Source organism: Emydura macquarii, unplaced genomic scaffold (assembly GCF_026122565.2).
Source record: "Emydura macquarii macquarii isolate MOO-44397 ecotype Brisbane River unplaced genomic scaffold, CSIRO-AGI_Emac_v2 contig_2768, whole genome shotgun sequence".
Lineage (NCBI taxonomy): Eukaryota > Metazoa > Chordata > Testudines > Chelidae > Emydura > Emydura macquarii.
Genome location: NW_027132905.1, coordinates 11,730,496 through 11,748,489, shown reverse-complemented (window position 1 = coordinate 11,748,489; position 17,994 = coordinate 11,730,496). Strand labels below are relative to the sequence as shown.

General features: G+C 40.0%; 1 protein-coding gene across 3 annotated transcripts in view; it reads left to right on the top strand.

The window, feature by feature from the left end:
- The window catches only part of SEPTIN8 (septin 8), a 66,486-nt gene that overhangs the window by 44,520 nt on the left and 3,972 nt on the right, over positions 1-17,994 (top strand). Inside the window, exons 7-10 of one of the 3 annotated variants that reach the window (XM_067566463.1) lie at positions 1,194-1,362; positions 1,633-1,765; positions 2,886-3,076; positions 12,715-12,853. In XM_067566463.1, the coding sequence (XP_067422564.1) occupies positions 1,194-1,362; positions 1,633-1,765; positions 2,886-3,076; positions 12,715-12,769 (548 nt within the window). In that variant the 3' untranslated portion in view covers positions 12,770-12,853. Of the gene's footprint in view, positions 1-1,193; positions 1,363-1,632; positions 1,766-2,885; positions 3,077-7,863; positions 10,886-12,714; positions 12,854-17,994 lie in introns of those variants that run through there. The other 2 variants (XM_067566465.1, XM_067566464.1) reach the window with 2 other exon arrangements.

Below are 17,994 nucleotides of genomic sequence, written 5' to 3'. Positions count from 1 at the left end.
CCTCCCTTGGGTGTGCGTGCTTGTTTGTGCTCTCTTCTGCACATGCCCCTCCCGCCTCCATGCCAATGTGTTGGGCACAAGACCCAAGGACTCTGCATCATCATTCAGGGCTCCTTTGTTGAATCAAGTTATCGGGTGCTTGAACGCTGCCTGATGGTGTTGTGTGGTTACTGCTGGGTCATACTGGCAGGTGCATTCAGTTTGCTCCAACCAGGCTGGGGAAAAGTTCTGAGTCTCTTTCATGAGCAGAGAGACCTAAGGTCTGGGTCAGAGAGGTTGCAGCAGGGAAAACCCTAGGTGCAGCCAATTTTAGGGAGAAAGCTTCGGCTGAAGTTTATGATGAGCTGTTGTAACCAATGATACAACTGGTGGAAGGAGGGGCGACTTTATACAGTGTGTGTGAGCTCTTCTCAGAGCAGGGTGGGAACTCCATCTGCTCCTGATGGTCTTTCTGCTTCTGTCTCTTCCAGCAATGGTGGCTCTGTGTTGAATGTCTAGGTGGGGGACTGTAAGCCTCCCTGGCTCAATATGTGTTCATTTGTTCAGGGTGCTTTTGGAGGTGTTCACTCAGTGTTGCGCTGCGGCCGCTGGGATGATTAGTGAAGTACATGTGCCCTCCCTGAGCGCTGCTCCTTCTTTTGGAGCCCCTCTCAAAATGTGTGCTGTTAGTCTGGGCAGGATCTTTCACCTGAGCCCCATGCTGTCGAATTGACAGCTCAGAACGGCACATAGAACCAGGTTGAAGGGAAATATATTTTTCCTGGATTTTATTTCCTCTTTTCCCTGAATGGAGCAGAGTCTTGGTGACAGAATTGCTCCCAGAATTGTGCATGCCTCATCACCCTTCTGTGACAATGGACTGCTGTGTATGGAAGGCACCAAATCCCATAGGTCCTCCCACTGAATGGTCATTAATTCCTTTGTGCTCATGACCCTAGTTCTCAGAAATGCTGGCCTACCCCTGTAACCTTGCACACTTGTAAGGAGCAGAGTCCTGCCGAGGCAGATTCTTCCAGAATAGAAAGGTCCTGCTTCTGCAATGCTCTCCTGTTGGAAAGCTTCGCTTTTGCACCAGCGGTACAAATTCCCTGAGAGAGGACCTGACTGTGGTTAATCTCTCCTGCCCGCATTCCTCCCCGTTCCCTCAACCCTCCCCCCAAGTTTGCTGAATTTCTTCCCTTCTGTTTAATCAGTCGAAAATGAAAGTCACTGTGACTTTGTGAAATTGCGAGAAATGCTGATTCGCGTCAACATGGAAGATCTTCGGGAACAGACGCACACCCGCCACTATGAGCTATACAGACGGTGTAAACTGGAGGAGATGGGGTTCAAGGACACAGATCCTGACAGCCAGCCATTCAGGTGAGTGACCTTCATCGCCCCAGTCCGTTTCCAGTAGCATTCCAGTAGTGATCCCGCAAACCTTCCGTCAGCTGGAATCCCATTGGGCAGAGAGCTTGCAACATCAGACCATTAGATTGAGAACTGCTAACACTGATTTTGAACCTCTCTGCTGATTTGAGATATTTTTCTCTTCCCCAGCCCCTCTGCCTTCGAACAGTTTAGCAGGGCAAAGCCTTGCTGGTCACTATATTGAGTAATACCGTAGTTTCTCATTTGCTTTTTATCTAGCCTTCAAGAAACCTATGAGACCAAAAGAAAAGAGTTCCTTGGTGAGCTGCAGAAGAAAGAGGAAGAAATGAGGCAAATGTTTGTTAATAAAGTCAAGGAGACTGAATCGGAACTGAAAGAGAAGGAAAGAGAGGTGGGTGTATCAGAGACCTGCGAAATGAGCCCAAGCCCCACGTTCAGCTCTGAGGTCCAAATGTGGATGAAGTGTGAGCGCTTGAAAGATGTGAGCTGAGCACAGCAATCACAGTAACCTAACAGCATCTCCAAGTAGCATATCCCAGCACCGAGCATAGGTCTCAAATATGTGCATTAGTATCTAGTTAGACGCCCACATGGGCCCTATCACTGTAGAATCTGAGCACCTCACAATGAATGTTACTGAATTTATCCCCACAGTAGCCCAGCGTGGTAGGAAATTATTCCCGTGGTACAAATCAAGGGAGGCACAGAGGATGACATTTTGAAGACCACTGAAGGGTATGTCTATGCAGCATTTTGGAGTGAGTGGGAGCTCACTCTCTGAAACCTAGGGAGTAGGTGGACTTCAGAGCCTGAGATCCAGCCCAACCTGCAACTGCACAGCTATATTTAAAGCACTAGTGCAAGTCCTGCTACCTGAGTCTGTTGACCCAGGCTGGGGGAGGAGGGGCTCACTCCAAAATACTATGTAGACAAGCCCTAAGCGACTTAGAAGCATAAGTCCCATTGAAAGTCAGTGGAGTCTTAGATTCTTCTGAAAATGTTATTCTCTGTGCCTCCCTCCCCTTCTGTACAATGGGAATAATTGCATAAGTCCCACTGAGGATCAGTGGGGACATACGCTCCTAAGCCACTTTGATGCTTCTGAAAATTAAGGCCAGCTTTTCAGAGGAGCTGAGCACTTACAGCACCTGTTGATACCAATGGGAACTGTGAAAATCAGGCTTTTAGTCCCATGACTTAAGGTCACAGAGGAAGCCTGTGGTAGAGCTGGGAATTAAACCACAATCTTTTGAGTCCCAATCCAGGGCCCTCGCCCTACGACCACCCTTCTCTTCTTGCTGTTATACATTATAATGAGCAGATTGATAGGCCCCTGTCCTGCAGAGAGATCAGCAATTTCAGACCCGTAATCCTGTGTTTGAATCTCTGTGACCTCAGTGGGACTCTGCACAGCAGCAAGAGTCTGTGATTGCTTGGTTAGAAGTGGCACCTGGGGCAATATCCTGCAGATGGTCATGGAGGCAATGCTCATGGGGTCTGTCTTCTACCAGCTACACGAAAAGTTTGAGCATTTAAAGAGGATACATCAGGAAGAGAAGAGGAAGGTGGAGGAGAAGAGGAGGGAACTGGAGGAGGAGATGAATGCCTTCAACAGACGGAAAGTAGCTGTCGAAACCCTGCAGTCTCAGTCCTTGCAAGCTACTTCACAGCAGCCGCTGAAGAAGGATAAAGACAAGAAAAAGTAAGTTGTTTAACTTGGATCTTTTTCACGTTGCCGAGACATTGTGTGTGTTTTCCAGCCATTCAAAATATTTTATTCTTTCAACCACTTGGTCCTTTTAGATAGACGCACACACAACGAAACACCACATGAATGAAGATATTCGAGCACTTTGCAAAAGCTAATAAATTAAAGAGGGCTTTTTAAATCTTAAGCCAGCAACCTTCCGATCCTCCTGAAAGGATCAGGTTATATCTGCCCCCTGGCACTGCCTTGTAGGCACCTTGGTGACTGAAGAGGAAATGGACTTCTCCCTTTTCAGGCCTGTTAGGAATGGGAGAGTCAGGCGGAGATTGGTGCCCACCTTGTCACTGGCCAGTTCAAGGGACTGGCTTAGCCTTTTTAGCCTCAGGGAAATGAGCTGCTTCTCCTGCCCAGGAGATTCCAAAACCACCAAATAGTGCAGTGTCCTTCAGTCATGGCCTCTGGCAGTGCAATAACGTTACTGTGAGCTGCAAGGTTTGGGACTGTGTTTGTTTGGTAGGATGCTGAAGGGGTGTTGGCTTTGCTGGACTGTAAAGAGTAAAAAAAATAAATAAAAAAATAAGGCAGCTAAGAGTGAAGGGAAGGTGTCAATTCATCATGGCTGCTTGGTTCTTGTTCCTGCTATTCTGAATCACTGACCCTTAGATATGAAGAAGATTTTTCTTGGCCTCTCTGGGTCTGACTCTGGTACCTTTGTGACTAGCATTTTAGGTAGTCCCCCTGACTTCAGTGGTAATGCTTCTGGAGGAAGGTTGCTCAACAGTGGGGATAATGGTTTTCAGAATATGGCCCTATGCAAGTGACAGGGGGAAACAAGGGAAGCAAATGGCCTGCTCCTGCTCCCATTGAAGTCAATCTTCAGTGAGTGTAGGATTGGGAACAAAATGGAAAAGAGTTCACCCTACAAACTGCTATATTTCTCTGCTGTTCTAACATCTTATGCTGTTTTTTCATGCACAGAGGAACTTAAACCTTCTCTTTATGTTCCAGAGGATTCAGAGCAAGCTGGTGGTAACAGTGACTGATAATTTTAATGATGAAAAGAAAAAGATCAGGTGTAGCAATGATAATTCAGGTTTCCTCTTGAGGTTGCCTATGAAATATTGTGCTACAGGCCAGTATATTATCCCCATGATGCTAACTACAGTACAGTGTTCACTAACACTTCAGTAGGTAGTTTGTTTCCTCCCCAGGAAGACTCTTTCTATTTTTAGTGTTTACTTTTGATTAACATTTTCCTGGTGCAGTAAAATCCAATTCTGGTTCTGTCCGGCATGCTTTGTGCACATCCTATCGGGAGCTAGAATCCAAAAGATGATTATAAAATATTATATTACAGTGAAAGGGATTGTCCATTTCGATGTTGTGCACACACAAGTTAAGGTGCTTGTGCATCTCTGAGATCATAGAATCATAGAAGATTAGGGTTGGAAGGGACCTCAGGAGGTCATCTAGTCCAAGCCCCTGCTCAAAGCAGGACCAGCCCCAACTAAATCATCCCAGCCAGGGCTTTGTCAAGCCACACCTTAAAATCCTCTAGGGATGGAGATCTTTGTCCTAAATTTATTTATATCCTTCAAATGTTAGCAATGATTCTGCATTAAAATCATTGAATAATATCATGGGGATTTTTAGACAAAGGGCCTAATTCTGTTCTCAGTTACACTTGTGTAAACTGAAACGGATATAAGATCAGAATCTGGCCCTGCCCTTACAGTATAAAGAATCTTTAACACCGGAATGACTTGATACTCTGCCCTTGGATATAGTGAGTATAGTTCATGGTTAAATAGCCTTCTTTGTTGCAGCTCTGAGTGTTGCATAGTGTTCTGTACATTTTGTGACTGGAGGATGCTACTAAATGCAGTTAAGACAGTCACAGCTTAGTGCGTTGATTTGATGACATTGCTTTCACGACCTAGGAGTTATAATTAATCATCTTTAGCATCACACAATGTGGCCTTTTTTAACAGCTCTGCTCAAGAGCTGTATCAGTACAGGAATAACAGGTTGTGTTGCATCCTGTCCTGTGCTGCATCAGCAGAGTTGTGTGAGTCAGTGCTGGAATAGTAGAGGATGCTAAGGATAAAGAGGTACATTAAACTGTGCGGGGGAGTTGGCAGGCCTGCCTACCTGCACAGCTTATTATTGTTTAATGAGCCCCCACATGCAGAGATGCATTTAAAATAAACATTTAAATTCTGGGTGACTTGGCACTTGCTGAATCAGCTTCTTTCTAATAATTTTGCAGTGTTTATTATTTCATTAAAAAACCACAGACAAGTTAATTTACATATACTTATGACTTCATTCATTTATTGGAATATGGGACCTGAGTTAATTGTATTCCTCAGCTGTAGTGTTGGTGGCTGCATGCGGGGCAGGCAGAAACTATACAGGCTTGCATCTCATCCATGATGCATTATCTAGCTCTCTGTAACTGGTCAAAATAGATTTTATATGCTTCATTATTTAAACAGTCGATCTGAGATGTGATTTGAAACACGCTTGTCATTAGCTCATGACTGAATAGTCTGAGTTTTGCCACTGTCATTATAAGGTGGTTACAGTCAGAAGGGGACTGTGTAAAAATGACAACAGATGAACTGAGTAAGAATCTGACTGAATAAATTAAAGGCTATTTATTCTGGCTGACGTAAGTACTTCTGAACGCACTGCTGAGAAAGCGAGCTCGATTCTTTTGTGGTTTGTACATCAAGAGGCTTATTAAATAAGTTCCAGTTCTGGGGTCTTTAATACTAAACAGTGAGGGAAAAACTAGAAAGATTCTAACTTGAGTCACAGATTCCAGGTTGAGTTTGACATTTTGAAAAAATCACCTTTTTGCTTGTACACCTGCTGTAGAAGCCATTGTCAGCCAATAAATACGGGGGCAAGTTCCAGAATGCCATTTGTACAGGATAGCAAAATGTTTTCTGCTCAGGCAGGATTGTGTGGTATAGAATCTCAAGCCGGAAAAGGTTCCATCCCCCATTCCCTGCCAACTCTCCTTACTGTACCTTTTTGAGTATTGTCTGGAATGGTGCTTCCATCCTTTTTTTTTAAAATAATACCATTGTTGCATGGAAATGTGGGGGAGCATTAATCTAACCATATGTCTCAACCCATCCCATCCAGCTCTACCCCTATGGGGAATATTATAATTACAGCTGGTCAGCAATATTTTGACAAAATATTTTTTCACCAAAAAATGCTGATTTGTCAAAACTAAAGCCGCTTGCAAGAAAGCGTCAATTTGACGAATTTCCCGACTTAAAAAACTGTTGTGGAAAAACATTTCAAAATTGTTGAAACATCCCCTTTTGACATTATTTAAACAAAAGGTTTTGGGGGTTTGGGTCAAAATGACTTTTCCTTTCAATATTTAACAATAATAATAATATTTAACAATATTTATACTAAACAGTTTTTTTAAAAAGAGAAGAAGTTGAAGTGAAAGGAAATATTTTAATTAACCCAAATGTTTTTGACTGACCCAAACAAAAAATATTTTGGGTTTGTCAGTTTATGAAAATTTGAGATTGGATTTTTTTATCCTGATTTGGCATGGGAAAATTTTTCAAACTCGATGGGATAGAAAAACAGTTTCCTGCCCAGATCTAGTTATAATATTCTTAGTAATTAACATTTTTCCAAGAGAACTAGGAAATTTAGCCACACGAGACCCATTGAAATGAATGGAAGTTGTGTGTTTAAATTCCTAGTTATCCAGTGTCTTTAACTGGATGTTTCGCCAAAAGCTCAACTAGCAAAGTGCTGGACTCCAGATAGTTTTTACCTGTGCAAACAGAGACCTCTGGTGGATACTACTGAAAACATGCTTTGATGCTTTTTCCTGATTGTGCTGTTTGGTTGTCACATATATTTTTAGTATGATTTTAGAGTAATGCTCTTCATATTAACCTTGGGGAAGTGGTACGTGTGGGGAAAACTTAAGTCAGGCTGACACTCTGTAAAGCTGAGTCGTGTGATAGTGCTTTGTACTAACTACAAAGGGGCCTGGGTTGGATTATGGAGTCTGGATTTCCACTCCCATAACTGGCAAGGACTGACAGTCCAGTTCTGTGAATGCTGCATTTGTGCAATCATCTACATCAATGCAAAGAGAGAGTAAAATGCCACCAACTCATAATGGTAGTGTTTTACATTCACTGACTACGCTAAGTGCAGGCATTAGGAAATCAGGACCTTTGAATGCGACAGAAGGAGCCCTTGGAGTTGCTTCAGAAACCCCTTTGGCGGACGTAGGCATGGCATCTGAACAGAGGACCATCCTTCTGTTCTTGAACGGATAGATATCCTGTGGGCCTTTGGGAGCTGGAGATAAGTGAGCCCAGAGAGAAGGAAAGGGGAGATAGAGTAGGGATCCCTGGGAGAAATGCTTTACTAATTCTGTTTCATTGAAGTTCATGTAAATTGGCCCATTAAATCTGACATTTGATTGTAAATTTCAGTAGAGTCAGTTTTTTAGTAGCTTTGATTAGTAAAATCAGGAAGCGGAGATCAAGAATTGCAAATCAGATAAAACGTTTTAACAGGGAGGTTGTCTTTCACAAATGCAGTTACCAACCAGATTATGCTTTTGCACCACCGTTAGTTTAGGACATAGACTCTGTCAGTGAGTCCTGAAATGCCAGATCTGTGGTCTCTCTTCTTCATTGTATGTTTTCACTAGAATTTGATTTTGTTTAATTTTCATAACATTAATCCATGCTATTTTTGTTTGTTTTTGTTTCTTTCAGTTAATCACACACAGGCCAAGAGTGGACTTTGTACTTTCATGTGTTAAGTTTCTTGAGTTTCCTACCTTGTGATACTTCTGTCATAACATTGTGTGAGTGGACCAAAGTGAAAGAGAAAATGAGCCTCTTCAGTGTTTGCAGAGTAACGATTTATTGTTATCTATACAGGACTTATGAATAGTTTTTAAGGAAGTAAACTTCACACTGTGTAAATTTTCTGACACAAAGTCAAGTAATCCTGAAAATGAGCAGGTTTATTTCATTTCTGACCTGATGGTGAACATGCACTTCTAAAGTGACCATAATTCTTTATCAGAACTAATTTTACTAATTGATTAACGGTTACTTTACAGATTACATTAATTTTTAATGCTTAATGGGGCTCCTGATTTGATTCCCTCTTCCCCCCCACATTTGTTATGGGTAGTGTGAAGAACACTCTTATTTTTTCTAACAAAAGTCATAATTTTAATAAGTTTAGAATTGAAAACAACTTTTTGAATTTCCTAACAGGGCTCAAGTGATCCAGGCTGAGTAACCTACTCTCAGGTCATTTTTTTTTTTTTTTTTTTAAATCTAATTTCTCTAAACACTTTGTGCCGTGCATAATATATAGAGAGTGGCAATAAAATTCATACAACGTTTTGATTTTTCTTTACTGTTAATATGGAACATTTAAATAGGAAGATTTTCCTTTTCTTAGGATTTGTTATATAATGTGGAGCAATGGGATTTTTGTAACTCCTCTTGTAACTTAACCAGTGTGTTTTGCTGTCAAGGAGAAGATGTTTGATCATTCATCTTGAATTTTTAAATTGTTTCCAGGGTGAAAAAAGTATCCATAAATGTATGCGTAATGAAAATAAGCAACCTGATCCTAAGTGGGGCAATGTACTCCCCAAGTCCCATTGGTTTCCTTTCACAGATTTTTCTCTTTAACACTATTCTGATATTTGGAAACCATTGTTTGGCCCACAGGGCTGTATAGGGATCAACCTTACCTATTCAGGCAGTAGCCAATGGCCCACTCTTTGCAAGATGTAGGCAAGGTAATTGGTGAGTATGGGTGTGCCAGGTAAATTGTCCCTTTTTCATTTAGTCATGGTGGTCTTAGCTAAAAATAGTTAGACTCAAAATTCCATCAGATGCTGGGCTAAAAAAAGAAAACAAATATTTTATCCTAGCTTCCACTTAGTGCCTTTGGAGTTTGAATTAACCCTTTCAGCAGACACTGGCTAATTAAGTGTTGGTTGTGAGCATGTCCATTTTATTTAGCATTCATTTCCTCTGTCATTTTTAGAGATCTCTTAGTCTTTAAGCTAAGGTGCTAGCAAATTCTTTATTTGACTTTTAAGTAATGGTATATAGCCTTGTAATCTGAGCCTTTAGCAGGTCTGTTCAGAGATAGCACTTAGCTGTATCGTACACTGAGGTTCTTCAACTTGCATATCCTGATAAAGTAGCTTTTTTTATACATGCTCAGGTGTTGAAATATTTTCATACAGATGTTGGCCTTTTATATGAATATATAGAAAATCATGTCAGTGTTACTTGATATTTGTAAGTAAGAACCTCGTGAAAATTATACAGGTACTTTTAAAGACAGGCCATTTTAAAAAGAGAGTTAATAATGAGTATTAACACTTATTCAGGAGTTTGCTGAGATCTGACCATTTAATTTTAAGGCTGTGCCTCTTTAAACTAAATATATTGTAAAGAATTACTGTCAAATGTTGAGGGTTAATATGTTTTCTAGAATAGATGCTCAAAGAATATAGCATATTGTTACATACGCGACAATCCTAGCACGACTGGCTGAAAATAGTCATGTGGCAAATTAGAAGAAAATCATGCAATCCTTACTTGTTTGAGAAATTCCATAAAAATCAGTGGACTAATCACATGAGTAAAGCAATAGCTTCTGGTTTATATTTTTACCTTCTCAAGGGCTAACATCACTGATGTTTGGAATAAAGTTAACTAACTAGATCACACATGCAAATGAATGCATCATGATTGGCTTTTCGGTCAGTAGTGTTCTCCTGATCTCATGCTGCAGCCAACAAGATCATCTATGCAAATATTTTCTTCCTGATTGGCTCATCAGCGATCAGAAATACTTTTATTCCTAGAGCTGAATTATCCTTCCTTTAGGATGTTAGTTAAAAATAATTATGATAAAAATAAAAACTTAAAATTCCTACCCATAATAGAGAGACTTCCAGATATTTCTGAAGACATTCAGAATGTATGTAACAGTATATTAATTAATTATTATTATTATGATTATTATATATACATTGACTTCATATTGTGGTGAACATCATTGTTTTAGTAAATACTGACCTCAACTTCATCTTGGTCATTATTAACCTCTTGAATTGATAGACCATACTATTCTCCCCCGACAGAAGTCAGTATATGCTTCTTTGGTTAGTACTTGATTTTTCATGTTTGTCTGAGACCAAATTTAAATGTTTGGTGCATTAAGGTAGTTATGTACTTGCTTTTTATTTAACAAGTTATCAATATAATGTGACACTAACCTCATTCCAAGCTGAAGATTTACCTCTTGTTGTAGGCTAGAAGAAAATTAAGATTGCTTCAGAAATTATATCCAAAATGAGCAATCCAATTAGAATATTTTTCCTGGTTATTTTTTTAACATACATCTGTAAAATGTTGACATTAATGGAAAAGGTATCCATTTTCTATCATTTAAACACCCATTACCATGTATTTTTCTGCTTTTTAGGTTAAAATGTATTTTGGATGTTTCTTAATTTTATAAACTTTTTATGTGTGCATGGAGCAGGTTCCACACAGAAGTGGGTACTGGGTTTTTTTGTTTCTAATTTGGCAACGATACAGAGAAATCTGTGGAACTGCTCTTTTGTAAAGTCAACATGCTTCCCAGAAATTCTTGCATTCATTCACTTTGTCATTCGTACTGTTTTTTGACTTTCAATTCTTTTGTTCACTTTGTACTTATTTCTTTTATTAAATCTCACATTTATTTTGAGTTTTGTGGTGTCGTTTATTTGACAGTACTTTTCTAAAACTTCCGTCATCTAATGGTTCCCTAATGAAATAACAGTGTAATGATTGCAAGCTTACCGAGATACAGTATTTTTCTGTTATGACTTCGATTTGGGCTCTTGAAGAAATAAAACTAGCTAACTAGTAAATACATCATGTGGTGTACCAAAAGAGATACTTTTTTTATCTTGAGGAAAATTCTTAAGTATCAACTTAAGTTTCTCTCCTGCTGGGCAAACATTGCTTTTCAAGATGCTTATGAACAGTCTTTCACTATGTGATTCTGTCAGCATAGATCTATCAAATGTTTCTGTGATGTAAAGGTGCCCCAACTCTCACTACAAGATCTCCATGAAAAGGTGAGGGATCTAGTCTCCTATTGACACTTCCTCTCAATGTTAATTGAAGTCACTTAAGCAGGACACAACATGCTCTTAGTTCACTCAGCAAACCTAGAAAACAAATGCACAGAATTATTTTGGAGAGACTTGCTAATTAAAAATCTAACTGGTGTCCCTTTCTGAATGAATCTGCCATGGAGCTGTGCTAGCTCTTAAATCAAGTATAACTTGAGTACTTCGTCTCGGTCAGTTTGTCATAGCTACTGGACTCAGAAGTTATGGTTGCACTTAATAAGTAACCACCTTAATTCCAGCATCAGTCAGAATTTGACCTTAACATGTAACACTTGCTCAGGTTGGGTTTTTGGCCAAAGCTGTCCTGGAACCCAGAGCTTTAAAAACAAAAAGTTCCACAATAGTTGATGCTTTGGGGATTTGAATGGATATGCGTGAAAGAAGGAAGGTATGTGCTGTGTACAGATGACCATTGACCAGCCTTTGGTAACCTTGATGGTAATATCCCAGAAGCTGCCTGGATCACTGAGTTAGGAATAGCAGTGTTGGAGATACTAGAACTAGATTGGCACTCTTCCTACGGAATCCCAAGCAGATGGCAGCAACTGGGACTAACCACATCCTAAACTGGAATTTAAAGAAACTTTGGCCTATAAAGTCTCTGTGTAAGGGGGGCGAAGGCAGAGGGTGCATAGTTCTCTAGAAGCTGCATTGATGATAATTAAAGGTGAACCTGGTAAAATATTTCGGAGTGGATTTTCCCACACAAGTAACCTTTATAATAATAATTTGCATTTCTATAGCACCTTCCTGCCAGGATCTCAAGGCTTTTTATAAACATTAATGAATGTTAAGCCTCTGTACACCCAGATGAGGTAGGTATTATCTGCAGTTTATAGATGGGGCAAATAGAAAATGAGAGATCAAACAACGGGTCCCTATGGATCACATAGCAAACCTATTTCTGGCTCTGCAGCAAAACCCAGCTTTCTTGCTTCCCAGTCCTATGGTATTTAAGAGGGAGAATTGTATCGTGGTTAATTGTATAACGTCTCTAAGGCACAGACAGGTTTGCCCTCTTGGTACTTAATCTTAGAAAATTGTTTTTTCATTGAACTAGCTAGTCTCCAGTGGTCCTCTATTGTGGTTAAACTTAAGTACAAGTCAGGCAGGCTCCACTTCACTTTCCTTCACACTGTGGAGTATCTTTATTTTGGGTGATTTTTGCAGTGTGGTGATGATCACATTTCTCCAGCATTACCAGTTGATTTAAAAATCTCCATTCCAAATAAAGCCTAGATAAGCATGCAATCTTCCTCAGATATGTACTGTTGAAGTCAAATGTGTGTTGCGCTGCATGTTACCAGGCTTTGTGCTACTTTGACTTTCATGATCTCTACATTTGATGCAATTTACCTGCAACTTAAATATTGACTCTCTCTTGTTCTTTCTGTAGCTTTTTTAGTCTTCCCAGTGCGTGCTCCATAACATCAGGAAGACATGTTAATTAGAAGATTTATTAAGGCCAAAACATCCCATGCAGAAGAAATTAATTGGTGCTTTCACCTTTATGCTTGCAATATATTGCACAGAAGAGAGTATATAGCAAGAACTAAGACGTACTGTATCTTTTGATTTGGACAAGTTCTCTTGAACAGGTTTCTTTACAAATGAAATCTAAGATACTAAAAGATAAATTGCTAATTAAGGCTAATGCATGGCATGCACTAAAACCAAAATACTAATAATCTCTGGGGTTAAGAACCCATATAAAGTAGTCATAAGCACTTACACTGTTAAAGTTTCCAAGTAGCAGAGGAACAAACTTGGGTGTGTTAGCATGAGTCACATTTTCAGCTTGCTGCTTAAGATGCCATTGTAATGGGATTTTGATTTGTTCCTCTTAATTTGATTTTGGATTGTAACAAGAGAAGTTTCTAATGTCCTTAACATATCAGCTGGATTCTAATATTTCTTAGCAATAACTACTTTATAGTTTTTTTAATATAGATTATTGGTGAAAACTTTTATAGCCAAAAAAACCCTTATTTGTTCAGTTTTCCCAATGATAACACATGTGCCTCATGTTTAAAAACCTTTCTTAAAACTTCCTCTGTCCCCAAATTCTATGCTTGTACCTGATTTTTCAGTTTCAGGTAATATTGGATTGCAATTCCAGAATCCTTCTCTATCTGCAAATAATATGTTGATGTGTTGAGTGATAATGGAACCATTTTAAAGGACAACTAAATGTAATACGTTAATGGTGGGGATACGTTTTATGCACTAGTGCCTAAAGCTAGCAATCTGAAACCTATAGAATTGATGGTTGGAGGTTATAGGTTTATATCAGAGGACCACTTCCCCTGAAACAAATACCTGTTAAGACTCCATTTTCTGTGCACCAAACCAAATGTGTAGAAATACACAGAAGCCAATTTTTCATTTTTGTTTAAAAGCAAACACATAAACTAGTTACAGGAATAATCCTCATTGTACCAAAGGTAGGTTTAATTAAAAGGTGAATTGTTAAAAGGGTACTTCATCGTACACCTAAATATTTTCAGTGAAAAAATGAAGCCATGTGTCCTGATTCATTACCTTAGCCATAAATCTAGTTCCATCTGTAACCCTTTACCCTGCCTTCTTTAAAATAGATCTGAATAAAAACCTGATAGCAGAGTGGGGGCTGCTACACCAGCCCCTGATTTTCTGTCTCAGGCACAGGTTATATTGGTGCTGCCGTAAACTCTCCTAGCTATACACTGGATGGGACAAGCCAGAGCACATCCTGTTCTGGCTCCTGTCCCTGCCTCAACACATGCCCTGCAGTAGGGCTGTGAGAGGCCAGGGGTAGGAGCTAGCTATGCTGGCCCTGTGTGTGCTGGAGGCTCCCCTATTCTGAGGGCAGTCCCTGGTAGGTGTAACGAGGGAGGCTTCCGCTCCCTTTGGAGCACCTGAAAGGTGCAAAGAGCCAAGTGGAGCCAGTAACCTGGCCCATGGAACAAATCATAGCTTTCTTTGATCGCCACACTGCCAAATCCTGGAGTCTGGAGCAAAGCTCCCATTGAACAGAATGAGCCTGGAATTTGGATTAATGAACCAACTATTGTGTGCATATTGAGACCGGGATTGTGCACGTGAACTGACTGCTCCAGAGAGGGTTCAGAGTTCGCATTATCACTACGTGCATTGGAGACTCCCATCACCAGAGCGTTGGGGTGCCTTTTACATATCCTAGATCAGAGAGAGACATTTAAAGTCACAGGCCCATAGCCTGCGATTCCCCAGCAATGACCAAAGAAAACTCCTTGAGGTACCAGATCCTGGGCATTACTTGCTGGGAGACTTACTGCTGAGGTGAATCTCAACTTCTACAGGCAGTGAAGAAAAAACCCTAGGCGAGTGCATGTCCCTTGCATTGCTCACCATTTGTCTGCTCCTGCTCCCATAAAAGTCAATCATAAAATGCCCATGCACGCCAGTGGGAGCAGGAGGGGGGGCCAAGAAGAGGCTGGGTTCTTTATTTTTTTCAGTGGTGGTGAATTCAGAGCTGGCAGCTTACCTGAGATTGCCCCTCTCACTGTCTCACTTGGGTCCTACCTTGGAGGTGACCATCTGTTCCTGTCGTGCAATGGGGCAAGTTTTACTTGTCGTTTATTATATTTTAAATATAAATGGATGAGTTTTGGGGGATTTTTTTTAAGACAGACTAATACATAATTGTCTTAAAATAAAGATGGAACTTTGATCAAGGTAAATTAATCCGGAGTCTCATAGCTTGATGGATGGATTGAAAATGAATACTTTTGAAAACTCTAATTCTTGTTGGAGGCTACATCTTTCAAGAGGAAGAATGCAGTTATAATAACTACGTGCCTAGCAGAGGAAGACTATGGGAGATCTGCTGAAAACTCCTGGGGGGGTGCTGCAGTACCAAATGCAGACAATTAAAGGCCCCCATCTGCAATTTTTAGAATACAGATAATTGAACCATGTGCACCCTTATGTTGTCGAACTAAAAAGCAGTGAAGACAAGTTAAAAAGAATTGCATAGACAAGCCAGCAAAATAAATCTAAAACTGCTGCAGAATGAAACATTTTATATAAAGCATAGTTAACATGTGGAACTTGCTGTCACAGGATACTAAGACGAAAGAGCTTAGTAGGATTCAAAAAAAGGATTAGGCATTGATATAGGATACCATTTTCAATTACACTGAGTAAAATTTATAGGTAACATCAACCCCCATGCTTCAAAACATAAGTCAAGCTTGCACTCTCTGGAGTTTGGAAGAAGGCTTTTTCCACAGGCATGTTGCTGCATAATTCTCTATTTTGGGGTTTTGCACCTTCTATTGAAGCACTGGTATTGGTCACAGTTGTAGATAGGACTCAATGTTATGACAGTTCTTACGTTCCTATTATTAAAGAGGGGAAGTATTACCCCATTGTAGCCATGTACTTTTGCTTCAAGTTTCAGCACATCTGTTCTTTCAAACCTGCACAAAAACAAAAGAATTATGAATCTAAAACCCTTCTTTTTTGCTGTACTTCTGGATCTCTTCTTTGTCTGACGCCAGGAGTTTCCTAATACAGTAGAACCTCAGAGTTACGAAAACCTCAGGAATGGAAGTTGTTCGTAACTCTGAACAAAATGTTACGGTTGTTCTTTCAAAAGTTTACAACTGAACGTTGACTTAATACAGCTTTGAAACTTTGCTATGCAGAAGAAAAATGCTGCTTTTAACCATCTTAATTTAAATGCAACAAACAGAAACAGTTTCCTTAACTTGTCAAAACTTTTCTTAACTTTCCCTTTATTTTTTTAGTAGTTTCCATTTAACACAGCACTGTACTGTATTTGCCATTTTTTTGTTTTTGATCTCTACTGCTCCCTGATTGCGTACTTCCAGTTCCAAATGAGGTGTGTGATGGACTGGTCAGTTCGTAACTCTGAGGTTCTGCTGAATGTGTAACTATAAACTACCTTCTTTTTTCAATTATCTGCACAACATATGCAGTAAGTAGTGATAAAAGGTTGGAATATTATATGAAAATGCCCTGATGCTAGTCGATAGCAGTGCATCTTTACATTTAGATCTGATTGTTTGTTTGTAATAAGCTTTATTAACTGTGGTATATAACCAACCTCTGTGGCACACATTTAATGAAGGCGAGATATGACCACGTCGATGGGAAACTATTTTGCTATGTATGCATGTGCTCCTACGTTCAGTTCATGCTCGTGCTTTGATTCTGACTCAGAATCTCAAACTGCTTGGATGGTAACAGTATCTGAAGGACTTGTCAGGAAACTGCTTAAAGGCTAAACAGTCCGGCAAATTACTTATAGTAGATGATTTCCTGTGTTACTGCACATCTGCGTAAAAGGTACTTGTTACGGTGTATGGGAGGTCTGACCTGAGTGAGGCAAAGAGGATCCCATCTTTCTGAGATGGTTGATGTTCATTATCCAGGATTTTAATTAACCACTAGGCTATTTTGGCATAGGAACTCCCCCTATCCCTCACTGTGGAGTTCACTTGGAACAGTCCATACACACTTTGGACTATGATTTGTTTTTGACTGGTGTAGAGATGTGCATATTTGAATAAGTTAATACTTTAAAAAAAAACAAAAAAAAACCCTTTTCCTAATACAAGAAATTGCAGAATTAAATGAGATACCTAATGCAAAAGTCAGCTTAGAAAGGTTTGCTATAGCTATTTATCAAAACATCAGACCTTAACCTATTTTGTAGTGTGCAAAAGTTGGGACGGGTCTTTAGTTGTGCACGGAAAGCCTACACCAAAAAACAAACCTCACATCTCCATAGTATCCTTTTTATGCTTTTTATTCTTTCACTCAGCTATAGAACAGCCATGGTTTAGTTCTTAGTGCCATAAAATGCTGTGTTTCACCAGAAAAAAAATTGCCTGTTAGATACACTATTCAAAAGAGGCAGGAGAGTCCACAGTCTGAAATACTCCATTCTCTCTCTCCGCCAAGTGCCATTGGGAACAGGACCTTTCTGATCACATAGCAAAAGTGTTATAGGCTCATTTTCCCATATGACTCAATTGTTGCGGTTTGATGTTAGCTGAGGGCTTGAATCTTAACGTGAATGAACAGTGGCCAAACTCATCCCAAAATGATGTATTGTCTGGGTGTGGATGGAAAGCAGCTGAGTTTCCAAAATCCTGCCTCTCTCTTGTCCAGGGCCGTACAAAGCTGCTAAGCCTTGGTTTGAATGTTCAGGGAGGCTAAATCCAAAACAATTTGTGTTCTGCTTAGACTTGAGGGGTGAGGGCAGACCTAAGCTTTTTCACTTTATCGGAAGAGGTTCTCTGTCTTGCTGAGTTACGTAGCTTTTTGGGGATATTCTGTAATTAGCCTCTGGCATTTCTTTGTAAGGACTGTTGATGTGGAAACTGAAGCTAGGCCATCCATACAGACCCTCAGCAAAGGGATCCTGAATCGATTGTTGTGTACAAAAAAAAAAAAAAAAAAATCCGTTTCTCTGATTACAAAATTAGGTGGTAATAACATGCCTAAGGGCTCAGGAAGAACTTTTTTCCACCACCAAAATTTCACCTTGCATTAAAATATTAGAGTATGCCTGGAGCCAGGTTCTGCTTTCACTTATACCAGTATAAATCAGGAGTAATACTGCTGATGTCAGTGGAGCTGCAGTGATGTAGGACAGAAGAAAACCAAGCCCTCCTGTCCTGTG